Source organism: Thalassophryne amazonica, chromosome 10 (assembly GCF_902500255.1).
Source record: "Thalassophryne amazonica chromosome 10, fThaAma1.1, whole genome shotgun sequence".
NCBI lineage: Eukaryota > Metazoa > Chordata > Actinopteri > Batrachoidiformes > Batrachoididae > Thalassophryne > Thalassophryne amazonica.
In genome coordinates, this window is record NC_047112.1 from 24,440,399 (window position 1) to 24,467,416 (window position 27,018).

A 27,018-nucleotide genomic window follows, 5' to 3' on the forward strand; every position below is an offset into this window, starting at 1 on the left:
ACCAGGTCCTCCCATGTAGTTCTGGGCTTTCTCAAAATCATCCTTACCACACGACGTGAGATCTTGCATGGAATCCCAGACCGAGGAAGATTGACAGTCATCTTGTGTTTCTTCCATTTTCTAATAATAATGCCAACAGTTGTTGCCTTCTCACCAAGCTGCTTGTCTGTTGTCCTGTAGTCCATCCCAGCCTTGTGCTGGTCTACAGTTTTGTCCCTGATGTCCTTAGACAGCTCTTTGGTCTTGGCCATGGTGGATATGTTGGAGTGTGATTGAATGAGTGTGTGGACAGGTGTCTTTAATATAGGTAACAAGTTCAAACAGGTGCAATTAATGCAGGCAACGTGTGCAGAATAGGAGGGCTTCTTAAAGAAAAACTAACGGGTCTGTGACAGCTAGAATTCTTGCTGGTTGGTAGGTGATCAAATACATATTTCATGCAATAAAATGCAAGTTAATTCTTTAAAAATCATACAATCTAATTTTCTGATTGTTTTTTTTAATATTCTGTCTCTCCCAGTTAAAGTGTACCTACGATAAAAATTACAGATCTCTCCATTCTTTGTAGGTGGGAAAATCAACAGTGGATCAAATACTTATTTGCCTCGCTGTAATGGGATAATAAATTACAATAATCTTGTGTCCAGTAAAGTTGGTAGTGCTTAGAGCATTTTGGTGAAACCCAGTCAGGCTCAAATTCAAACTCATCCATGATGGACTAATTTAGGATGTTCACTTTAAACTGGGTGAAAATCAGATAAATTTTGTTCATGTTATCAAGCGCACAAGAAACAATAGATGGTTTTGGTAAGACCCAGTTACACTCATATTCACACTCATCCAAGATGTACTTAATAGGGATCTCCAGTTAACATTTGGTCAAAACCACGCTCACATTCGAAATTGTCTGAGATACACTCACTTGTCATGTCCAGTTCAAATTTCATGTAAAACATGTTTCATTTTAATCAAGTTATCAGGGCCACAAGAAAGTGTGACTCACACATGGGCAGAGTGCAATTCTGTATCACCCTTCTGGCCTTACAGATGGCATTCGATAATAACTAGAACGACTGGACATCAGTCTTATGGAGGTGCTAATGGATTCTGAATTTTGTACAAGTGGGCTTTCAGTGAGTTTCACAGGTGCTGATGTCATAAGAGCTGCTTGTGCGTTATAGTGATTAAACAGTATGAAGCTCCATCAAAAACAATTTGTAAATGACTTCTCCCTGTTATAAGACATAATCTACACTCTGATATTAAAAGGAACAAAAACAAAAACATTGTAAATCTAATTTTGGCGATAATAACACAAAGTAAATCTGTTTCTTATTCCAAGATGTTAAAATGATCATCTCAGGGTTCTCTATAAAATAGTTATTGTCAAATCTTTGTTTGCCTCATAATGACTCAATGGCCGGTAAGCGTTTGAGTCTGAAATGATCTCACCAATCTTTACTCATCATCACTTCTCAACAGATCTCTTTCATTTCTATCCATGAATGTCTTATGAGCTGTTTTGCTGTTAAAAAGGCAGTGTGGCAGATAAGGCGACATGTGCCACACAAGTACAGGTCTAGCATGCATATAGTTCTACCAGTATCCAGGTATTTTTATATGATGCAAGATTGTATCAAACGCATTTTTAAACTGAAGGTTGTGGTGCCTCCGTTACACACAGTCAGAAAGAGCTGGTGTGCGAAAAAGGCAACAGAAAGTGGTACAAGCTGAAAAATAAAGTCTATATTAACTTACGTAAAGTAACTGCAATTACAAAAGGGAAAAGTGAGGATCTTAATGCAATATAACTTTTAACATATAAAAGAATACGTAATTATACAAGAGTACCTCACATGCATTTTTAAGATGTTACCTCATATTCTTCAGTGATATTAATGTTATTAATACAAATAATAAACAAAGTTAGCACATTTTAAATGAAAGGTTTTAACAGTCCCATATAAAACATGTTGCAGAGTGAGATAGATCAACATTCATGGTCTCGCTTGTTGATACGTTTATTTAATTGGTGGTGGTGAGTTTACCAGCAGAGGAGCTGGGGGTTAGGCAGCACGTGCTCCAGTCGGCTGTAGTTGGTTATACTGAAGGTTAGCACGGCAGGGGATGGGTTATTGGCAAAATGTCGCGTGATTCCAGCTGGAAATGACAAAACCATCTCACCTACAATCTTTACAACACACCTGAGAGAGAGAGAGAGAGAGAGAGAGAGAGAGAGGGAGAGAGAAAATGCAGAAGGAAAAATAAAAAGTTCTTCATGTTTGCCGTACTACAACATGGAACTTTGATTATTTAACAAAAAAAAACAAAAAACAGTTGTGATTCAGTGTGTTTAATTTTATTTCTCAGTGTACTGTGTCTGTCTTAAATACTGTCCTACTTCAGTCTGGAACACAGCTTCCAAGCATGCATACATACATACATCTTCAACCGCTTGTCTGGGATCAGGTTGCGAGGGCAACAGCTCCCGCAGGGGACCCCAGACTTCCCTTTCCCGGGACACATTGAGCACCTCTGACTGGGGGATCCTGAGGCGTTCCCAGGCCAGTGTGGAGATATAAGCTCTCCACCTAGTCCTGGGTCTTCCCCGGGGTCTCCTACCAGCTGGACATGCCTGGAACACCTCCCTAGGGAGGCGCCCAGAGAGCATCTTTACCAGACACCCAAACCACCTCAGCTGGTGTTTTTCCAACGCAAAAGAGCAGCAGCTCTACTCCAAACTCCTCACGAATGACTGAGAGTTTCTCACCTTATCTCTAAGGGAGACACCGGCCACCCTCCCGAGGAAGCCCATTTCGGCTGTTTGTACCCATGATCTATTTCTTTCGGACATGATCCAACTCATGACTGTCGTGAAGGTAGGAACAAAGACCGACCAGCAGATCAAGAGCTTCGCCTTTTGGCTCAGCTCCCTTTTTGTCAAAACAGTACGGCAAAGCAAATGCAATACCGCCCCTACTGCACCGATTCTCCGGCCATTCTCACACTCCATTCTCACACTCCATTCTCACACTCCATTCTCACACTCTTTGTACTACAGACTAGTGAAAACTCTTGGACTGTTCTCTGTGAGTATGTGGGCTGAACATCTAGTTTCATACCTTTTGTCATGATTCACAGGTCCCTTAAAATTTTGGGGGGAGATTTGGAGAATGATGCATTGTTAGAAAGCTTATGAAATGAGGACTCCAAAAAACAATGTTCCCATTTTTTCAAAGGTTGTTATGGCAGCCATCTTGGATTTCAAAAAAGAGAAACCTTCGAAAACTAACTTTTCACTTTCTGGACTTCTGGTTAAGCTAAGATCATGATTGAAGTGACTAAAAAAGAATTTTGGTGAGCAAGGATGCAGAAATATTGATTATAAATTACTGAAGTTGATGAATAGTAATAGTGTGTCTGCCATTTTGGATTTATATCATGCATACCTGATGTCAACGACTCATCCATGTGGGTGTCTTTTCCTTACTAATCAGATTCAGATATTTGTAACTGCTTATAATTAAAAAAATGTTTTCAATCCTCCTTGGAATTTGTAGTAAAACTTATGAACCATTAAACCAAGAATGGCGCTGTTATATGTTAACTGTGTACCATGAAGTTGACCTACAAATAACCAGAAGTTAAGAAAGTGAAATGTTAATTTCCTAAGGACTGGAATTTTGTAAATCCAAGATAGCGGCCATAACAACTTTGGAAAAATGGAAACTGTGTTTTTTGGATTTCTCATTTCATAAGTATTCTAAAAAGTTTATCAAATCTTCAAAAACATTTAATGAAATTACACAAGGAACCTGACTAACCTGGGAGAAGTCACGTTCATGAGATTACCTGTCTGAAGCACATACAACCCTACATCCCCAAAATGCATTGTGGGGTGAGCTAATAACAACAAAAAACTTGCATCCAAATTGAGGGACAAGTCCACTTACTTGCTCAGGTCGGCACCTTTAAAGAAGGCATTGACCGTCTCTGTGAAGGCAGCAGCCACTGGAAGCGTGTCCTGGGCGCCCATGGTGAGGGGACTGGGCCCCCTGGAGCAGCCTGGAGGAAACAGACACACATTGAGTAGACTGAGAGAAGGTCAAAGGTGACAATCAGCTCAACTCAAGTCTATCTTTTCTCGATAGTCGCTATCATTTTCTGAGCAATAAATCTACGCTATGTCTAAGGCAATTAAAAAAAAACAATCCAACCACACTCACTGGTTTAAGAAAAGTTGAAATCCGAGCAGCTACACTTTTCCTAACTGACTACTTCAGGATGAAATGAGAAACAAAACGTGGGGTGCAAACGATGTGATGGCATAAAGTGAATTGTTATCATTTGGAGGTGGGAACAAATATTAGTTGGAGTAATGTTGATAACTTCACATTTTTGCTGTCTGACTGTGAAATGGGAGAATTCTTTCAGATATCCCCTTTGAGAATGTAACTGGCATCTACGCACATCTGTATGTTTAACAGTCGACACTAACATCTGACTTCTTGGAAAGAAAAGAACGAGAGAGAGAAAGATACATGCTTATTCCAGACATGCTGTTAAAGCTGAATTATTCTGACAAGATCAAAGCCCACAGAAACCCAAAAGCCAAGCCAAACGCCAAAAGGAATAAGTGTCGACAAAGAGATTAGTGAAGAACACGAAGAACGATGATTCCGCTGGGAATGAAAGGCGGCCAGCGCACACGAAATGAGACTGAACAATGTCAGGAGATGGAGGGACGAGAGAGAAGGCAAATGAGGCCACAGCACAGCTGACTGCAGCGAGGAGTTAGCACGGAGTACGCTGTGGGTTCAGATGACGGAGGGACTGCAGGAGAGGAAGAGGGGAAACGGGGAGGAAGGAAAGAAGGGCTCAGGGAAGGGAGAAGCTTTGCACAAATGAGCATCGAGCGCATCTGTTTGCTACCGTTGTCCCCGGTGCAGAGAGAAACTTACCTTCAAAGGTTAAATAAAACTTCCCTCTGTCAAACCATACCAGGGATGGCTGGTCATTCTCTGTGTGGGGTCGAGGGGGAGGGGTCAGAGGAGGAGGGGGGAGGTCGGGAGGAATGAAAAGGAGGGAAGAAGTTGAGGAAAGTGGGTGAGAGGGAGAGAAGGACAGCAGCGTGAGTCTCACATGGCTGGTCTGTCACGTCACAGTGAGGTGGAACGTGGAGGTGAAGGCTGGAGACGACAGCAACAACATGTGATAACATGGCGGGCGATGGCATCGGGTGCGGTGGGTGAGCAGGAGTGTGCACGGGTGAAAAGTGTACCGACATGTTAACGGTGCGGCAGTGACACAGATCGCTCACTACTCCTCTCAGGAAGCAATTCATATCTAATTCATCATCATGCAGAAAAAAAAAACAAACTGCAGTGCAAAATCTCCACTGTTTCAGAGTGGATTTTAACATTCCTGGTGTTGAGTCTTGCCAACGGTTATTTGTTTTCCCAGAGTGTCTTAAATCAGTTGTTTCTTTTGGTCTCTCCTGCTTTGTTTCCACTTGGGGATCAGGGTTGATTTGGAACAGATTTACAACAGATGCCCTTCCTGATGTACAAGAACAGTCATCAAAGAGGGACTCGAACCAGCGACCTTCACTTCTTGTGCTACTGTGAAAGTCATTGAAATCTCTGAAGGGGCAACTTTAACTCTGTTCAGAAATTGAAAGGGAAATGAGAAAAGGATGTCTTGTAGCACATATGTTTTTGATGACAAGGCTGTTGCTTCATAACTCAAAGGTTGTGGGTTCAAAACCAACCTAGTACTTTTGAATGTGATCTTACCATAGTGTTGACTGGCCTAATTTCCATGTTAAATCCAAAACAGTGTTAAGATACCCTTTACAGTGCTAAATATTACACTGCTGGGAGTTAAAAATTTAAATTCTGCCAGAATGTTTAACTCTATTGGTAGTGTTCATTTGAATTCTGGAAAGTGAGGAGCCACAAAAACATTGAAATACTGATAAAAGTAACTGCCAGAGTAGCTTAATCACTTGGGTGTCAAACCTCTGCTCATATCCTGTTGAAATCCTGGGGCTCTTTACCCATCAGTGTTCCCTTACCTAACTGTAGCTGGGAAAATGTTAGCTATAGCTAGCTAACATTACTTAGTTCAACCGTAATTTAAGGCAAAAGTTAGGAACTAGCTAACACACTGGACCATAGACTTAAACGAGCCATTGCAATGTTATGAGGGAGACAGGCAGATGAGAGGTTCAACAAAGGTTAAAAATGGTAAGGTCAACTTTTAGGGTTTCTATTATAAAATCCAATCCTGTTGCTCGTGTATTGAATGTTCATTTCTCTACCATAAGCCGTCTCCAAAGGCGTTTCAGAGAATCTGACAGTACATCCAACCAGCCTCACAACCGCAGACCACGTGTAACCACACCAGCCCAGGACCTCCACATCCAGCATGTTCACCTCTAAGATCGTCTGAGACCAGCTACTCGGACAGCTGCTGAAACAATCGGTTTGCATAACCAAAGAATTTCTGCACAAACTGTCAGAAACCGTCTCAGGGAAGCTCATCTGCATGTTCGTCGAACTCATCAGGGTCTCGACCTGACTCCAGTTCGTCGTCGTAACCGACTTGAGTGGGCAAATGCTCTCATTCACTGGCGTTTGGCACGTTGGAGAGGTGTTCTCTTCATGGATGAATCCCCGTTCACACTGTTCAGGGCAGATGGCAGACAGCGTGTGTGGCGTCGTGTGGGTGAGCAGTTTTCTGATGTCAATGTTATGGATCGAGTGGCCCATGGTGGCGGTGGGGTTATGGTATGGGCAGGCGTCTGTTATGGATGAAGAACACAGGTGCATTTTATTGATGGCATTCTGAATGCACAGAGATACCGTGACGAGATCCTGAGGCCCATTGTTGTGCCATCCAAGAACATCAGCTCATGTTGCAGCAGGATAATGCACGGCCCCATGTTGCAAGGATCTGTACACAATTCTTGGAAGCTGAAAATGTCCCAGTTCTTGCATGGCCGGCATACTCACCGGACATGTCACCCATTGAGCATGTTTGGGAATGCTCTGGACCGGCGTATACGACAGCGTGTACCAGGTCCTGCCAATATCCAGCAACTTCGCACAGCCATTGAAGAGGAGTGGACCAACATTCCACAGGCCACAATTGACAACCTGATCAACTCTATGCGAAGGAGATGTGTTGCACTGCATGAGGCAAATGGTGGTCACACCAGATACTGACTGGTATCCGACCCCCAATAAAACAAAACTGCACCTTTCAGAGTGGCCTTTTATTGTGGGCAGTCTAAGGCACACCTGTGCACTAATCATGGTGTCTAATCAGCATCTTGATATGGCACACCTGTGAGGTGGGATGGATTATCTCAGCAAAGGAGAAGTGCTCACTATCACAGATTTAGACTGGTTTGTGAACAATATTTGAGGGAAATGGTGAGATTGTGTATGTGGAAAAAGTTTTAGATCTTTGAGTTCATCTCATACAAAATGGGAGCAAAACCAAAAGTGTTGCGTTTATATTTCTGTTTAGTGTATATCCTTCCACTTCCACCTCCCAGTACCCCCTGTGACTCAGACCACATCCATGCTGCTAGTTTGCTAGGCATTCCTCTTCACCTGGTGTTTTTTTAATTTTATTTTTATTTTTGCAGACTACCTTTTGTTGTATTCTAAAATGCAGGCCAAATCCTCATTGTTGTCCCTTATTAGATTAATTTTTACAGTTACCATCCACCATGTGGTGCTAGAGCCTATTTTCTGTCCTCCTACTGTGAATGACAAAGTGATGATTATTCAGTGCAGCTTCATACAGCTGCTACATGTGTTCCCCTGGAGCTTGATTTCAAAGTGACAACCTGAGCTCATATGCTAAAGGAAACTACCTGAGGTAAAGTTTGAGCGACACTGACTACAACAAACATTTATGGAGCCAGATGGGAAACATGGGAAAAAGACTGCTGCTTTGGAAAGAGGAAGTCCAAGAACAGGGGACTCATTACCAGCGGCCCTCTGAATATTTCATTACCGTCAAAAGCAGCACTAAACCTTACCATGATGTCTGTCCATAGTTCTCACAGTAAATGTGTCTTCAGGCCTTTCAGTGAGTCAAAGCCAGCTGAGAGTTCTCATCCTCTACGGCTGCTGTTTCCCAACACACACAATGCTGCTGTTGTAAAAGAGTAGTAGGTAAAGCACCAAGTGAGGGCTGGTCTCATTCCAACCAATAACAGCTTTGGTTGGCTAAATAACATTACTGACCCAACAGACTGAAGGATAAATAACCTAGAATCAGTCCAGACAGTCTTTTCCAGCTTGTAGAGACAAACATTGACAAATTATTTGTGACACTGTCGAGGGTGTATGTGATTGTAATCGTCTTGGTCTGTATGTATTTTGTATGTACACTAATGAGATATCTTAAGAACACCTAATCTGATTTTGATCAAATTTGGTAGCTACATTGGATCTATGGCTAGAAAGAAGTGATTTGACTGTGAATATGATCGGTCAATGATCAAGGTCAAATTTCCAGCCCCGTCCAAATACATGAGAAAATCCTCCTATGGAAATGAGTTCAGGTATTTTATTGTTGAATAAACTCGAATATACAAATGCCTGATACTTTGAAAGGTGGGCGTGGCAACGCTGTGCTCTCTGAGCCCTTTTGATGCACTTAACCAAATGTTGTCCGTCAATAGTTAAAAAACAAAAAAAAGTTTAAAAAGTACATTTTGTCAAAATGGAAAGTTTCCAGCCTAGTACAAGTCTAACACACAAGTTTCAACATGTGGCTGTTGCAGGATCAAGATTCTGAACTGGATCCAGGTCATGCATTATCGTAACAAACACTACAGAGAAAGGTTTCATACATGCCCCCCCCCAAGTTTGTTACAGTTACATCAGATTACAGAACACTGCAACTACATGACTCTTCCACTGAATGAGACAAAAACAGTTTGGCATTAGAAACAGGTTTGTTCCAGATCATCATGTGATCATTGTGGAGTGTGATCACAGCACTGATGTCATGTTGCAGGCTGCTTCCATGAAGACCAATAGAAAAATGGGAGTAATAAAAGAGGAGAATTAAAAGGCAGGTGTTCACATGGCGATGGGCGGTTTTTGGTTTGTGACCATCCATGGCTGGTGATTGTGTGAGTGGCAGGTGTGAAAGGAGGGCGTCGGGGTCAAGGCTCGGGAGTATGATCGGCTGAACTTGAGTTTGTGCAGAGTTCCTCTTAGTGGTGGGAAGGAGTGGGCACTAATGGCAAACAGCTGCCGCTCTCAACACTCTGATTCTAATGGCAGACTTTAACAAATGCTGTGAGTAGCATCTGTGGTCTGTCTGTGAAAGAGAACGAGAGAGGCGGACAATCTGGGTGCCATTAGGAGCGCTTCAGGCTCACGACCACACAGTCGAGACGGCACTGCACTCATGTCGTCAAAAGAGACGAGATGGGGTTGCCATAGCGACATGTTAAGATATGTGCACAGACAGAAAAGACAAAAGGGAAGACACACTTCTTCATATTTTCTTGTTCATATTTGTTTTACTCACGGTAGATTACACAGTAAAGCAACCAGGGAAAACCCCCCACCACCACAAAAAAAAAAAAACAGAAGGGTCACAAGTGAGAGACAGTATTTACTGTGAATAAGAAGAGAGAGATACGAGACAGAGGAACAGAAGAGTAAGAGAGAGACCGTCATATGTTTCAAACGGAATTAATGGGATAGGGGCATGACATGGAAAGAACAAAATGATTAAGAAAAAGAAAATTGATTTCACTGCAAAATGCTGCCCTAAAAAAAGGGAAAATGAATGTGTGACACAACCTGCCCCTGAAACTGACATGAAATAACATCAAAAATCCAAGTATTAGGACATGATTCAGTCCATCTTATTTGTTTTCAGCTCGAATCAAATGGGATTAGTGCTATATGTTTTATATGGGGAGGTGGAAGAATTTAATCATAAAACAAACACATCCCAAACCCCTTGATTTTGAATTTAATGTGTCGCTGTGTTTATTTATTTATTTTTTCATGCGTATGCAGAGAGACACTGTTCTGTGGATTAAGTGGTCCAAATATGCACAGTGTAGAAAATCTGCATCCAGGGTTGATCTAGAGACGCCTGTGCGTAGGTTTGTTTAACGTTGGAATGTTGTTAAATACCGAAAAGCACATAAGCCTCGACAGATCGTTAGCCTGGTCGAATGGCTGGGAAATACCAGACGATCGGGGTCTGAGGACCTGCTGCAGCCTTCATCCGCCTTCACAGCTGTTGGGTTACAAGCCTGCCATTGAGGACTTTGTGATTCACCAAAGCCTGTTAGCAGTCTTGTGTTCAAGGTTCCTGTTGGGCCTTCATGGTAACCGTAGAAGCTAAGGGGCACACATGGTTCCCAACATATTACACCCCAACAGGCAATCCACTATGTGATCCGTTACCCAGGTGTCACGACACAAACGAGGCATCTGATTTTGACACCTGCAGTGAGGGAATGCACAGAGCTGAGGTACTAACATGAACATGATCACATGCTTCCACAACTGTAATATGTGTGAACATATGTATACAGATATTTTATGAAAATAAAACTCAACTGTGAATATTAGGGTTTTGCTGTTAACAGTTTGATTGTCTTCAACATGTGCCTTTAAGCACCTTCATGCTTAAGATAAATGGCAGAAAACCCCTTTTACACAGGATGTTACTGATGTGTTTGTAAGGTGTTAATATAACCGAGCTAAATTCTACAGTTAATTTTCCAAAAAAGTAAAAAACACTGGGTTTTTGCTGACATGGGAGCACACAGCTTGTACAAATGACTGATGTGGCATTTGGAAAAGACAAAAATCAGTAAGGAACTCTGTAATTACTACATTCCCCCCCCCCCATTGTCAAACTAATTAGGGATGTGTCGATCCAATATTTTGGCAAAATTGACTAGAATGGATATCAATAAACAAACAAACAAACAAAAATACATTTCGATCCAATCACAGTCTTGTATTGCATGTCTGAGTCATGTTGTAGGCTATATATTTCTTTTATGGGAGTAGAATGTTTGTTTCACCGTCTGAGTTGATGTTTTGTTACATTGCTATGTTAGCAAAGTACATCAGACAAATGTGTTTATTAAACAGATTACCAAAGTTATTTTATGACAGGGAAAAAGTTACCAGCTTGGCATCAATATTGGCAGATACTGAAGGTTCCAATATCGGTATTGTATCGGACACGAAAATGTGGTATTGTACCATCCCAAAAATGCATCCCATCTGAATGAGGTTTTAAACAATTTTCCCATTAAAAAATTGAAAAAATAAAGACCAAGGATGAAAAAATAAGACATTCTGTCTCAGTGTCCCAATACTACTCAAAAGCACAAAACCACTCAGTACTGACCTTTACCCATTTGGGTCTAGTGCACTCTGGGTAAAGAGCATCATGTGAAAACACTTTCCCAAAACCCTTCCCCAACCTATCCCCGTTTACTCTGATGGGATCGTTATGATACCTGCAAAGGAATCAAAGTGGCTCCCAAACACTGACAGTCTGGCTACAACAGCATATATATATATATGAGCACACAATAAATAAATAATGATAATAACTCAAGTTAAAAAACACTAAGACTAGACGGCATCATACAGTCACCTCCACAAAGTCTGTTCGTAGATGTTTTAGGTTACTGCAGTTCTGACAGTGGTGGGGTGCAAAGAGGTGATCCATGACTATACTGCGTCTCTCTAAAACATGGGAGAACATGTGTGCTGCATGGCCAGCTGCACAAGAGCTGAATTTTGTCCAGATCCAGTCCAAGGCAAATTGTTGGCCTTTCACTAATGTACACGATTTTCACACAGAAACCTCGATGCAAAGGCTACAGTTGGTTTTTCTGTAACCACTGCTTTGTCTGGAGTGTTTTCATTTTAAAAGAAATTGTGACTCAGTCATATTTCAGTCTATCAAATCTGCAGAGGTTTTTTCTGTCACACACTCAGAACTGCACCGCCGCCTCTGACAACAGTGACTTAAACTGATATTTAAATAAGGATGTTTTGGCAAGAATACCCTTTAACCTTAAAGTCCTGCTTCACGTTCTGGCCTCCTACTCTTGCCTGAAGTGCATTTGTGAGAGAATAAATGTGAGATTTCCCACGCATGAAACATAAGCACGTTTTATTAATGTTCTGTGTCAACAGGACAAAGTAGAAGCAATTCATCCATCCATCCATCCATTTTCTTCCGCTTTATCCGGAGTCGGGTCACGGGGGCAGCAGCTCAAGCAAAGCCACCCAGACCTCCCGATCCACACACACCTCCTCCAGCTCCTCCGGGGGAACCCCAAGGCGTTCCCAAGCCAGCCGAGAGATGTAATCCCTCCAGCATGTCCTGGGTCTTCCCCGGGGCCTCCTCCCAGTGGGACGTGCCCGGAACACCTCTCCAGCGAGGCGTCCAGGGGGCATCCGGAAAAGATGCCCGAGCCACCTCAACTGACTCCTTTCGACGTGGAGGAGCAGCGGCTTGACTCCGAGCTCCTCCCGAGTGACCGAGCTCCTCACCCTATCTCTAAGGGAGCGCCCAGCCACCCTATGGAGGAAACTCATCTCGGCCGCTTGTACTCGCGATCTCGTTCTTTCGGTCATGAGCCAAATCTCATGACCATAGGTGAGGATCGGAACGTAGATCGATCGGTAAATCGAGAGCTTTGCCCCCCTTTGCTCCCCCTCTAGCTGCCACCTTATCGTGGTGGGGGAGTTTGCGTACCCGGATGATCCTAGGAGCTATGTTGTCGGGGGCTTTGTGCTCCCTGTAGGGTCTCCCAAGGCAAACAGGTCCTAGGTGACGGGTCAGACTAAGGGCAGTTCAGAACCTCCATGACCAGTAAAAGATCAAGGACCGTGACGTTGCCCGGTATGGCGGAGCCGGGGTCCCACCCTGAAGCCAGGCCTGGGGTTGGGGCTCGCGCGTGAGCGCCTGGTGGTTGGGCCTTAGCCCATGGGGCCCGGCCGGGCTCAGCCCGAAAGAGTGACGTGGGCCCGCCCTCCTGTGGGTTCACCACCTGCAGAGGGGGCCATGGGGGTCGGGTGCAGAGAGGATTGGGTGGCGGTCGAGGGCGGGTGGCCCGGCGGCCCGGTCCATGCTCACAGTCCCTGGCTGTTGGGACGTAGAAGCAATTCAATCATATTAAAAATAATGAGACTAACTGATCCTACACTGACACTATTCCATTAACGCAAAGACTTTCAACTCTTTATTCAGGGACATATCATTTTACCCCCGAAGACTGTGTGAAATCTTTGGTTTGTTTGCACTCAAAATGTGGATTATGAGGGAATTTTTGAGAAATCATGTTCCACGGGTCAGGCAAGAATTTAGCACAACGTCAGTTTCAATTTGTTTTCATTTATATAGCGCCAAATCATAACAAGGTTGCCTCAACGCGCTTCACACAAGTAAGGTCTAACCTTATCAACCCCCAGAGCAACAGTGGTAAGGAAAAACTCCCTCTGAGGAAGAAACCTCAAGCAGACCAGACTCAAAGGGGTGACCTTCTGCTTGGGCCATGCTACAGAGACAAATTACAAAACGATTCACAAAACGAACATACACGAAATGTTGCCGGTGCACAGGACAGTTTCTGGAACAGATACCACACCCATCTCTGGATGGAGCCGCACCTCAAACAGAGAGAAAAGAAAAACGCAGAATCAAGCATCAGAAAGACAAGAAATACAGTGTAATTTGTTAGCATTGAGCAACAAGAAAAACAGAAGAAATACTAAGGTGATCGCTGTCCACTAGCTCTAAGTGGCGGTGATTCTTTTTCCCCGTCTTTCATTTCATTCTATAAAATTCTCACCTTATGACAGCATAAAGATCTGAAAGGGATTAAAGTCAAAGCCCTGGCTGCAATACTTTGTTTGTGAAGGTTGTAACACTTGTACCATATTTTCCAACCAAAAAGAGGCGGTCGTCTTATAATCAGGGCCGTGTCATATTCAGGCCAATATGGTAATTATTGTGTAAGTGTAACCCAAACAATGACAAGGCCAGCACTGGCCAATGTCTAAAATCAATGATGAACTACAATCAGAGCAGGTTATTACAGTTTCAGCTGCCAGGGAAGAACAGCAGCATAACCAACGAGCCACTGGCTCCACAGTCGTGCTGCTCACAGATGAGCAGAAAGGCACTCACCTGACACGGACACGGACAGCTCTTTGTTGATGGTGGGGGTGGTGACGGCACTCATGGAGTTGGTGGAGGAGATGGAGGAGATGCTCTCAGCCCGTGCCAGCGGTGCAATGGGAGGGGGACTAGCTGAGTGCATCGGCGGGCTGAACGGACGACTCTAACACAATAATAACAGACAAAAATCTGTCAAAAATAAAAAAAAGAAACAGCCACGGTATCTTGGTTGGTTTTGGGGGCTATGCTTTGGGAAGAAATTAAAGTTTTCTTGGAAATATCAGACTTGTGAAAGTAAAGAATGCCGTGACTTACACTGGACATTAAGTTGAAATGGCATGTGTCAAATACTGGCGAGTAGTATTAAAAGGTAACTGTGGTTAACGTTAGCATATGTGGTTACATGTTAAAGTGGAACGCTGACATTTCTCAACCCACACACATTTACCACAGCAGGGATCCTCTCAATACTACCAGACATGTCTAATGATATTTTTGCCTTTTCAGTGGGGAAAAAGAAGTGAGTATTCTGAGTACCTTTAGAGGGCCAATCCAATATAATTACTGTAGCCCGTTAGCCTATGACAGGATTTGTGTTCTAAATCAATAGTGCATTAATTTAGTTTTTGTTCTAAATGAAAAGATGAACCAAAAACATCTAACGCTACAGCCTAGGCTGAAAAATGTTGGGTTCTCCATTAACAATTGACATTATTAAACACAATCTTGCATTAGCAGTTAGCAATAGCGCAGGCTGTCATCCTAACTATGTCAGTTATCCTAACTACATATGCTAGTGCTAAGCATCATCATGTGAATGTACTGTATATGTCAATGCAAATCGTGACATGAGGCCAGTGTTTATCACCTCATAAATGGATAAAATTGGAAATTCCAGGAACACATTGATATTTGCAGAAAAACAACACACACTAATTAGTCCATGGGCCAAGCAGGTTTTCGGTACCACTTAAGGTGACTAAACAACACTTAGAATCCAGCCTCAGTGTATCATGGCCTATACAAAAATGTATGATTCAAGGATTCAAAAGGAGTTTACTGTCATATGCACATAGGAACATGTTCCCTGCACAATGAAATGTGTTTACTGCATTTTTACCCATCCTAATTGCCAGTTAGGAGCAGAGGTCGCCTTTTTTGCTGCCCGGGGACCAGCTCCAGATGTATATCCCTGCCCTAGGTCACGAGCAGGGATGAGAAAACCTTGACCGGCCTCATGACACACTTAACAAACAACAACACACATAAGCCGGTCCGGTACATGAACACACATAAAACCACACACAAGGAAAGAATTGGGAAAAGAAAAACCTCCATTGCTGCTGTGTTGAACTCACGCAGCAGCACTGGAGAGCAAAAAAAAAATCCATAGCACAGAAAAACAGTCATAACAAAAAACAAATCACGACAGACGACAGCTGAGACTTGGATGTGTCCAGTGTCCAGATAGACAGCCCGGAAGGCCGCCTGTGGCGCCATTGACAGGCCTTATCTGTCCATCCTGGGGGGGATCCCAGTCCTGAATCAGTCCACCAGAGTCTCAAGGTCCCACAGTCAACATCTCAGGACTGGGAAGGGAGGGAGGGAAGGGGGAGGCGAAGAGGCGGGGGAGACGAGGAGCGAGGCTATCAGGAGTGTTCCTCGGGGGGAGGATTTTATCCCAGCGGCCTTGAAGGACAGCTGGTGTTTGGAAACCAAATAGATATCCAGATTAACAGACGCCTGGCAGATTCCACAGTCTGAAACTTCAGAGTGGCTCCCAAATACATCTGAATAGAGGAGATGTGGTCTTACTGACGATCAAAGCGGTTTTCCAGTGCAGCCATTCTCCCCGAGATGGATTCCAACGTGCGGTTGACACCCGCTGACTGAGCTGACACTGCCCTTCCAATCGAATCAATCATGTGCGGCAGCCTGGACGGGCCAATTAATGCCGCCTCCACCTTCTTAATTTTCCGGTAAACCAGTGCTATAGCCGCCCCACACAGCAGAAACCCGGTCACCACAGCTCCAAATAAGTAAACATCTTCAACGTCCTCCACAGACAACGTGTACAGGCACATGACTTGCCACCTCCGCCAGCTGTCCATCACGTAACCACATGTGTCCCGGCAGGACAGGTCTGGTCCTCCACTCCAGAGTGTCTTGTGGAAAAAATAGTGTCAATTGCGTTCAGCGACCACTTGATCAGATCCATTTTGCCGTTTTCCAGAGGAGCAGGGCTGGCAGCCTCACAGACAAAACATGCTACAGTAGCAGCACCCTGAGATAGCAATCTCAGGGTGGTAGCTGTAGCCAGGTAGGGGTCAGTGAAGAATTACACAGAGGTCAAACTTTAAAAATGCTCCAATCATGATGAAAACTATATCACATTACTTGTCTGATCATAACAATTCCAAAAAGGTATAGTTTGGACTATCTGTGATGGAATGTTTTGGAGTTATGGGGTAAAAAGAGCAAAAATTGTGACAAAGGTCTGTTTCAGTTTGTACAGGAGTGAAAAGTTAAATTTGCTCCAATTTCAGTACAGAATGATGCAAATTATTGGTTGAAATAAAATTATTAATAAATGGAATAGTTTTGACTGTGTTAAATGTTTGGTCTCCAAGGTAAAGGTCAAACAAGGTCAACATCTATTAGATTCTATGACGTGACATATGTTACACAGTAACATGATAACTAAGCATGACAGATGGTGCAAACTATTCCTTTTTAGAACCCCATTAACCCAAACAATAATTTGCATCATTTTTTTTTACTGAATTTTAGCAACTTTAACTTTTGACCCCTGTACAAATTGAAATAGACCTTTGTCACCATTTTTGCTGTTTTTCCCCATAACCCCAGAACATTCCATCATAGATAGTGCAAACTATACTTTTTTGGAATTGTTATGATCAGACAAATAATATGATATAGTTTTCAATGTGATTGGAGCATTTTTAAATTTTGACCTCTATGTAATTCTTCATTGACTCCAACCTGACTACAGCTACCACCCTGGGATGGCTATCATATATTTTTGTGTAGGCCATGATACACTGAGGCTGGATTCTAAGTGTCGTTTAGTCACCTTCAGTGGTACCGATTAGGTCAAAATTGATGACTGGCTCATGGACTAAATGTCAGATAGTAGTTATGGTTAAATAACGTCAACTTACTACATCCCCTACAGCGGGCTTCCCTGGAGGAAGTTTCGGCCTTGAGGGGGGTCGTGGCGGAGGTGGAGGAGGGGTGGGACTTACTGATAAAGGTGTGGAGGGCCGCACTGGGGAAGAGAAGCCTGTAGGACACACAAAAGAGACACCATCTTTACATCAACTGTGGCAATCTTTCTTCAAATATTCTCAGACGTGTCAGTGAGTTCCACTTCATTAAATTCATTCTACTTAGCAAAACAACCCATCCAATCATTAGGAGAGTGCTAACTAGAGCACAATAGGTGCTAATTAGAGCTATTGTTTAGTCACTAGCCTATAGCAATCGGCCTCTCGGTAGGAGGGGTCTGGTTAGGTTAAAAACTCCAGCTTTTGTTGGCTTCTGGTCTATTCTCCTCCACAAGAGTCAAGACAGAAGTCAGACTACCAGAGCAAGAATTTTAGCTGAGGAAGCTTCTGTGATTTGAAGCAAAACGTCCTCACGTCAAGCAACCCAGTCCAGTCGAAGATTCAAGCTTCTCTACTATGGAACCCAACTCGAGGTTTACGTGAGAATATTGTTTCGCTTTGGCTGCTGAAAGAGGGTATTATTAATTTTTTTTAATGTCAATTGGTAACCTCCAAAGAGGACTAAAACCAGCAAAAACCTCCTGCTTCAGGTGACTTTGGGTATCTGTTACCAAAGCCACGGGCAGAAATATATTATTCTCTAAAAGCTGTGGTTTGTCGCTGTCTGTGCAGCTATTAGATGTTATGTTTTATACTACCGATCTGAAGTTGATGAATAAACACACATCTCCATGCAGTTATTCTGTATTATGAAATTTATTTTCAACGTCAAAATTTACTGCCGCCAAAAAAGTCATCAAGTCCAATGGGCAAAAGTCAACTGTTGGTTGGCTCTCACTGCGGTATTGTATCACTTCCTGTTCCGGAGCACAGCGGTGTTTTTCTGTATCTGTTAGCTGTTTAATCTGCAGCAGTTAGATTGATCTAGTTATCTAGATTACGATTTGTTTCCCAGTGTAATCTTTACGTGCCTTAACTAAAGCACTCCTTCTGCTGAATCACCTCTAAATTATTTACACATTATTCACTTTGCGTGTTTTTAGGAATCCGCTATCTTAGCGTAGCTACTAGCTCTTAGCCGATTTAGCATGGCGGCTTCTCCTGTCTCTCCCGCACTTTTCTGCTCTGGGTGTGAAATGTTTAGTTATTCCTCGGCCTCCTTTAGCAGTAACGGTACTTGTAATAAGTGTAGCTTATTCGTAGCTTTGGAGGCCAGGCTGGGCGAATTGGAGACTCGGCTCCGCACCGTGGAAAATTCTACAGCTAGCCAGGCCCCTGTAGTCGGTGCGGACCAAGGTAGCTTAGCCGCCGTTAATTCCCCCCTGGCAGATCCCGAGCAGCCGGGAAAGCAGGCCGACTGGGTGACTGTGAGGAGGAAGCGTAGCCCTAAACAGAAGCCCCGTGTACACCGCCAACCCGTTCACATCTCTAACCGTTTTTCCCCACTCGACGACACACCCGCCGAGGATCAAACTCTGGTTATTGGCGACTCTGTTTTGCGAAATGTGAAGTTAGCGACACCAGCAACCATAGTCAATTGTCTTCCGGGGGCCAGAGCAGGCGACATTGAAGGAAATTTGAAACTGCTGGCTAAGGCTAAGCGTAAATTTGGTAAGATTGTAATTCACGTCGGCAGTAATGACACCCGGTTACGCCAATCGGAGGTCACTAAAATTAACATTAAATCGGTGTGTAACTTTGCAAAAACAATGTCGGACTCTGTAGTTTTCTCTGGGCCCCTCCCCAATCGGACCGGGAGTGACATGTTTAGCCGCATGTTCTCCTTGAATTGCTGGCTGTCTGAGTGGTGTCCAAAAATGAGGTGGGCTTCATAGATAATTGGCAAAGCTTCTGGGGAAAACCTGGTCTTGTTAGGAGAGACGGCATCCATCCCACTTTGGATGGAGCAGCTCTCATTTCTAGAAATCTGGCCAATTTTCTTAAATCCTCCAAACCGTGACTATCCAGGGTTGGGACCAGGAAGCAGAGTTGTAGTCTTACACACCTCTCTGCAGCTTCTCTCCCCCTGCCATCCCCTCATTACCCCATCCCCATAGAGACGGTGCCTGCTCCCAGACTACCAATAACCAGCAAAAATCTATTTAAGCATAAAAATTCAAAAAGAAAAAATAATATAGCACCTTCAACTGCACCACAGACTAAAACAGTTAAATGTGGTCTATTAAACATTAGGTCTCTCTCTTCTAAGTCCCTGTTGGTAAATGATATAATAATTGATCAACATATTGATTTATTCTGCCTAACAGAAACCTGGTTACAGCAGGATGAATATGTTAGTTTAAATGAGTCAACACCCCCGAGTCACACTAACTGTCAGAATGCTCGTAGCACGGGCCGGGGCGGAGGATTAGCAGCAAGCTTATAGTTAGGGCTGGATCAGGTGACCCTGAACCATCCCTTAGTTATGCTGCTATAGACGTAGACTGCTGGGGGGTTCCCATGATGCACTGTTTCTTTCTCTTTTTGCTCTGTATGCACCACTCTGCATTTAATCATTAGTGATCGATCTCTGCTCCCCTCCACAGCATGTCTTTTTCCTGGTTCTCTCCCTCAGCCCCAACCAGTCCCAGCAGAAGACTGCCCCTCCCTGAGCCTGGTTCTGCTGGAGGTTTCTTCCTGTTAAAAGGGAGTTTTTCCTTCCCACTGTAGCCAAGTGCTTGCTTACAGGGGGTCGTTTTGACCGTTGGGGTTTTACATAATTATTGTATGGCCTTGCCTTACAATATAAAGCGCCTTGGGGCAACTGTTTGTTGTGATTTGGCGCTATATAAAAAAATTGATTGAATTGATTGATTGTTAATGAACTCCCATAAAACACTTTAAATACAATGGAAAAGAAAGGTCTGAAACTCACACTTAACAAATTAAATAATAATTAATTTCCTAAGAATTCCGTAATTGTTTTGAAGAAGCTGGCATTTAGACAAGTGATACTTGGGGTGCAAACTGTAGTGCCATGCATGACGTCTTTACGCGTTCGGTGGGAAAGGCAATTTCTGCCAAGATTGGTAGTGTGAAAATTTCTACAAATATTACAACATTCATGTTGAAACCCGTGGAAAACATTGAGTATCCATGGTACATTCTACCATTTAGCAGCAAACCTCTCAGAGGCAGTGACAATCAAGTTTCTGGTTCTTTGGCCACTGAGATCAAGACATTTCAGAAGAGGTCTTGGAGTAATAAAGTCGCCGGACAGAGGTGTATGGAATGCCAATATCTTTGCAGGATGATGAAAGCCTACGTCTTTGAAGTCCTTGTGCCTTACTATCTTGTGAGACATGAATAGTAGCCAAAGACCTAAGGTGAAGACTGGAAGTCTTTGGTACTACGTCTCTCTGGAAAATCCTTGGGTACTCCTCCATTTTGTTGTGGAAATCTATTTAAACACAGTAACCCTCACTCTCCCCTTTGAATGTGATTGACGGATTGATTTTGTGAGTCTCTAGCTCAAATGATCAGAAAAGAAATGATTGCACAGTAATAAATGACAGGAAACTCACCACTATTTGTGCCATCAGATCCAGAGATGGGACCTGGTGACGATACGACTGCCCGGTAGGTTGGAGGAGGAGGTGGAGGAGCTGTAGTCTGGTTCCTCTGGTTAGCTTCTATGGGTGAGGTGATGGTTTCAGCCACAGCCTCTTTGGGTTGGGTGGCTTCTGTATTTTTGTGTTGCTCATCATAAGACAGGATAAGAGGAGCTGGAATGGTGCGTGTTGCCGTTTCATCAGCCGGAGGAGTCACTACAGGAGGAGTGGTTCCTTTGGGAGGAGGAGCTGTTGGGTTGCTGGAAGGTGAGTTGAGTGGAGGAAGTGATGACGGTGGAACAAAATAGAGTGGAGATGCAAGCTCCTTTGATGCAGGGGGTGGAGAGGTGGCAAGTGGGTTACAGTCTTGAGGTGTGGGAGGTCCTGAGGGGATGGGTGGGGCAACAGGCATCTCCGAAGGAGGCGGAGAGCTTGGTAGAGGCGGCACAGGCTCATCTTTTGGAGGAGGGGAGGTAGGGCGAGGTTGTTCAAGGACTTCCAGAGGAGGTGGTGATGTTGGTAAAGGTGGAGGTGGGGAGGCTGGTAATGGGGGTGATGGTTCTTGTGGAGGCGAGGGGGAGGAGCCTGTAGGTGCAGAGTCCGTTGGTCGAAGTGGTCGGTTTGGCGATTCTTCGCTGAAACAGACCCACTTGTCACCTGTGTCCTCATCAACAGGGGGTGACTTCTCTGGACCAAAAAAGTTGTCCAAGTCAGCTATGGAGGGCTTCCTAGCAGAACCATCTGCCTCTGATGACACTTCTGGAACAAAGAGACCCAAAGAGCAGATGAGGTGTGCAGATGAGAACAATATGCACGATAATAAGTGCCGTTCCATTCGACCCTCATGTCATTACTGTTTCCAGTGTCCCGGTGATTGTTTAATCCTAAAACAGTGACAGCCTAAAAGAGAAGATACTTCCTACCGGTGTCGTCTGTAGAAAGAGAGCCAGTCGGCGGTGGAGAAGTCGACACATTCTTTGGTGGAAGTGGAGGCGGAGCTGCAAAGAGATCAGTGGCGCAATGAATGTCATCAATCTTAATAGGTAATGAGGAGATTAGTGCCTAATTAACACTAATGATTATTAATTAAGCAACTGTCCAAAATGAAGGAAAACACAAATGAAGTTGCCAAAGCATTTTCATGGCAGGATGCACAAAATGCTAATGCTAAAAACCCAGCTCTTCTACAACAGTCTATGAATGTCACAAGTTGACAAGACACTTGTCAAGCACATTCTCCTGCTGAGCCTGAGCAACCCTCCAATTCTGCACTGGAATAAAAATTTTTATTGAATATTTGTGGCACCATATGTTGAAGCTCATTAATATGGGCCCTGTCACAATGTACTGTGCTGTGCAAAATTCTTAGGCAGCCGAGATATTTGATGACGATGTAGTGTTGTATTTTTACTTTATTACTGGGTCAACGGAAAATCTAATTTGACATGTTTAAACATTCCTATTTCAGTAAAAATAAAATGGAATTCTTCTGTCTCTTAAGTTAAAAGCACTAAGTTATCAAGGCATTGTATGATTGTAATATAAGATATGTATGTGACAACACAAAGACAGTTAGTGGTCACTAATTGTAAAATATTGATTAAATGCAACCATGTTATCCTTAAAGAGTACAAGAATTAATGTATTTTTAAAGGTGAACAGTGGTAACACATTATTTGTGTATATTTGTGATCATTAGATATTAAGCTTTTTAAATGATCATTTTAAAAATTTTCAAAACTACTGCGCAGTATTTTATTTGTGCATATTTGCACTGTAAAAGAATCTGATTCTTAGAATGACAAGTACAAAATTTTATTTGTTGACTGTCACATTTATGGACAATAGTTCTGCTTTCCTGAAGGTAAGACAAATGTTCTATATAACCTGTAATGGGGCTTTTGCACAGAGTGCCGTTCTCTCCCATTTCATCCCAAACAGTAAATTGGTGTGCATTTTGAAGCATCATGGGAACTTTTGGATCCATCTTTGTCAATCTTGAACAAACTCGGAAAACACAGTGGTTACGGCCATCATCGACACGAGATTTAAAATCGGGATCAAATTTTTGAAATGTTAAAACATTTAATACTGATTCTCAAAATCGTTGATAGTACATGGTAACTTCCGGGAATTCATAGTCTTAAGAGCTCCAATCACATGAGAACTTCTTTAAACAGGGTATTTGTAGTGACAGCGGCTTGAAATGTGTTTGATCCTGCTCCACTGGGGTCAAAATGTGAAGCCGAAGCAGCCCTGATGAAAGTTTGTTGCAGTTTTTGTTCTAAGTTGTACAGCTCGATCATGTCTGGCCGTGAGCACAAGGGTAGATGAGGCAAACCTGCAGCTGCAAATACGGGGGGTTGGGAGTCAAGCCATTTCATCCCATTTTTGCACTTTTGTTGGATTGTGGGCATTCACAGTAGAGCAGCAACATGTGGAATAGCCCTAAAACAAAACAAGTCATTCCACTAGAATGCTGTAAAAATTCTAAAATTTTGAAATTCAAAATTTCACAATCTTGAAAAGTGCCCCATTTCACAATGTTAAATGATATTTTTTTAGAAAGAGGTTTTCTACAAAATGTCAAAATTCATTTGGTATTTAATGTAGTTATTGAGGCAGTCTGTAAAAAGACAGGCAGACAGACACAAAGTAGAACACTTAACTGGCTGTTAAATACAGTTGTATGCAAATGTCTGGGCACCCCTGATAATTTTCATGATTTTCCTTTATAAGTCATTGGTTGTCTGGATCAAAAATTTCAGTTAAATATATCATATAGCAGATGAACACACTGATAATTGAGAGGTGAAATGAAGTTTCTAGTATTTACAGAAAGTGTGCAATAATTATTTAAACAAAATTGTGCACATGCATAAATTTGGGCACTTGTCATTTTAGTGATTTGAATACATTTAGCACTAATTATTGGAACACAAAATTGGTTTGGTAACCTCACTGACCCTTGACCTCCTTACACAGGTGAATCCAATCATGAGAAAGGGTATTTAAGGTGGCCATTTGCAAATGTTTCCCCTCTTTGCATGTCTTCTAACGAGTGGCAACATGGGAGCCTCTAAATAACTCTCAAATGACCTGAAAACAAAGATTGTTCAACATCATAGTTTAGGGGAAGGATACAAAAAGCTATCTCAGAGATTTCAGCTGTGAGTTTCCACTGCGAGGAACACAGTGAGGAAATGGAAGACCGCAGACACGGTACTAGTTAAGGCCCAAAGTGGCAACGCTACCTACAGTAAAATTTGGAGGTGGTTTCATCATGCTGTGGGGCTGTGTGGCCAGTGCAGGTACTGGGAATCTTGTTAAAGTTGAGGGTCACATGGATTCCAGTCAATATCAGCAGATTCTTGAGAGCAAAATTCAAGAATCAGTGACAAAGTTGAAGTTGCACTGGGGCTGGATCTTTCAACAAGGCAACGACCCTAAACACTGCTCAAAATCTACTAAGGCATCCATGCAGAGGAACAAGTACAACGTTCTGGCCATCTCAGTCCCCAGACCTGAATATTATTGAAAATCTGTGGAGTGATTTTAAGCAGGCTGTCCATGCTTGGAAAACAACAAACCTGACTGAACTGGAGATGTTTTGTAAAGAAGAATAGTCCAAAATACCTTCAACCAAAATCCAAACTCTCATTGGAAGCTACAGGAAGCATTTTAGGCTGTTATTCCTGCAAAAGGAGGATCTATTAAATATTGATGTAATTTTTCTATTGGGGTCCCCAAATTTATGCACGTGCCTAATTTTGTTTAAAGAATTATTGCACACTTTCTGTAAATCCTACAAACTTCATTTCACTTCTCAAATATCACTGTGTTTGTCTGCTATATGATATATTTAACTGAAATTGCTGATCCGAACAACCAATGATTTATAAAGGAAAATCATGGAAATCATCAGGGGTGTCCAAACTTTTGCATACAACTGTATATTTGTGTGTTTAACTATTATTTTGTTATTTTGTTTTCTTTGCTATTTGTTTTGGTATTAGGTAATTATTTTACTTAAAGATTGTATTCTTTGTTTGATACTAGTAAAGTACCCGTCCTTCGGACAGTGAAGAAAGAGTGTACTAATTGTGAGTCACTGACCCGGGACTTTGGATGTAACTTTTAATTTTTTTTCTGATTATGTTATGAAGTTGCCAATAAAATGTATCTACCTATCACAACACTAGGTGGCAGTAAAAGACATTTGCAGCAGTAACGGCGCCACCTAGTATATACTGAAATATGATGGGAATGACAGATTATAAATTATGAGAATGGATGAAATTCAAGGCAAGACTGGAAAGAAAGTGGAACAAAAAAATTCTGACATTTGTTTGCAATAATTAAGAAGCAATGCTTTCACAAAACTGGCCCTGTGGCAGACTAGCAACCTGTCCTGGGTGTACCCCGCCTTGCGCTCTATGACAGCTGGGGTAGGCTCCAGCCCCCCATGACCCTTAACTGGACTAAGCGGTAGAAGGTGTGTGTGTGTTTTCACAAAACTATACTGTTTTTATGCATTTTTTTGGGGGGGGGGGGGGGGGTGCTCGAGCGCTATTTTCTAGCGCCCAAACCATAATAGCTGGCGCAAATGTGATGGCAGATTTGGAATCTGTGGATGTTTTTGCCCTAGAAAAAAAAAATCTTGAGATAATTTTCAATGACCTACCTTGATGAAATATGGATGAAGATAGCAGTGCTCAGATGCATTGAATGTCATACATGGAAGCTGGACGAATTCATACTTGCTATGCGAAAACGGCATCTGGTGGAAATTGTCGGTATATCACAGATCAGTGGTTTTAATTAACTGCAAAATGTGGGCAATTAATGGGATTTGTGAAAGAGACATGATGTGGGCCTGTAACTACAGAGGATATGGGAAGATCAAGAGCATAGAGATGTGTTAGGTGAGCAGATCCAGAGAACATGGAGGACAAAAAAATGGGACCTCCATGCTTAGTATAGTATATACAACCCCTGGCAAGAATCACCGGCCTCGGAGGATGTTCATTCAGTTGTTTAATTTTGTAGAAAAAAAGCAGATCACAGACATGACACAAAACTAAAGTCATTTCAAATGGCAACTTTCTGGCTTTAAGAAACACTATAAGAAATCAGGAAAAAAAAAATTGTGGCAGTCAGTAACGGTTACTTTTTTAGACCAAGCAGAGGGAAAAAAATATGGACTCACTCAATTCTGAGGAATAAATTATGGAATCACCCTGTAAATTTTCATCCCCAAAACTAACACCTGCATCAAATCAGATCTGCTGATTAGTCTGCATCTAAAAAGGAGTGATCACACCTTGGAGAGCTGTTGCACCAAGTGGACTGACATGAATCATGGCTCCAACATGAGAGATGTCAATTGAAACAAAGGAGAGGATTATCAAACTCTTAAAAGAGGGTAAATCATCACGCAATGTTGCAAAAGATGTTGGTTGTTCACAGTCAGCTGTGTCTAAACTCTGGACCAAATACAAACAACATGGGAAGGTTGTTAAAGGCAAACATACTGGTAGACCAAGGAAGACATCAAAGCGTCAAGACAGAAAACTTAAAGCAATATGTCTCAAAAATCGAAAATGCACAACAAAACAAATGAGGAACGAATGGGAGGAAACTGGAGTCAACGTCTTTGACCGAACTGTAAGAAACCGCCTAAAGGAAATGGGATTTACATACAGAAAAGTTAAACGAAAGCCATCATTAACACCTAAACAGAAAAAAACAAGGTTACAATGGGCTTAAGGAAAAGCAATCGTGGACTGTGGATGACTGGATGAAAGTCATATTCAGTGATGAATCTCGAATCTGCATTGGGCAAGGTGATGATGCTGGAACTTTTGTTTGGTGCCGTTCCAATGAGATTTATAAAGATCACTGCTTGAAGAGAACATGTAAATTTCCACAGTCATTGATGATATGGGGCTGCATGTCAGGTAAAGGCACTGGGGAGATGGCTGTCATTACATCATCAATAAATGCAC

At 42.7% G+C, this 27,018-nt stretch overlaps 1 protein-coding gene across 8 annotated transcripts in view; it reads right to left on the reverse strand.

The window, feature by feature from the left end:
- sgip1a (SH3GL interacting endocytic adaptor 1a) overlaps positions 1 to 27,018 on the reverse strand; it is a 159,077-nt gene that overhangs the window by 14,528 nt on the left and 117,531 nt on the right. For 7 of the 8 annotated variants that reach the window (XM_034179581.1, XM_034179576.1, XM_034179582.1 and 4 more), the window contains 7 exons: positions 21,934 to 22,008; positions 20,984 to 21,769; positions 17,394 to 17,515; positions 14,221 to 14,374; positions 4,962 to 5,021; positions 3,954 to 4,065; positions 2,049 to 2,204 (listed from right to left, as the gene is read on the reverse strand). In XM_034179581.1, the coding sequence (XP_034035472.1) occupies positions 2,049 to 2,204; positions 3,954 to 4,065; positions 4,962 to 5,021; positions 14,221 to 14,374; positions 17,394 to 17,515; positions 20,984 to 21,769; positions 21,934 to 22,008 (1,465 nt within the window). The remainder of the gene's footprint in view (positions 1 to 2,048; positions 2,205 to 3,953; positions 4,066 to 4,961; positions 5,022 to 14,220; positions 14,375 to 17,393; positions 17,516 to 20,983; positions 21,770 to 21,933; positions 22,009 to 27,018) is intronic. The other variant, XM_034179580.1, reaches the window with a different exon arrangement.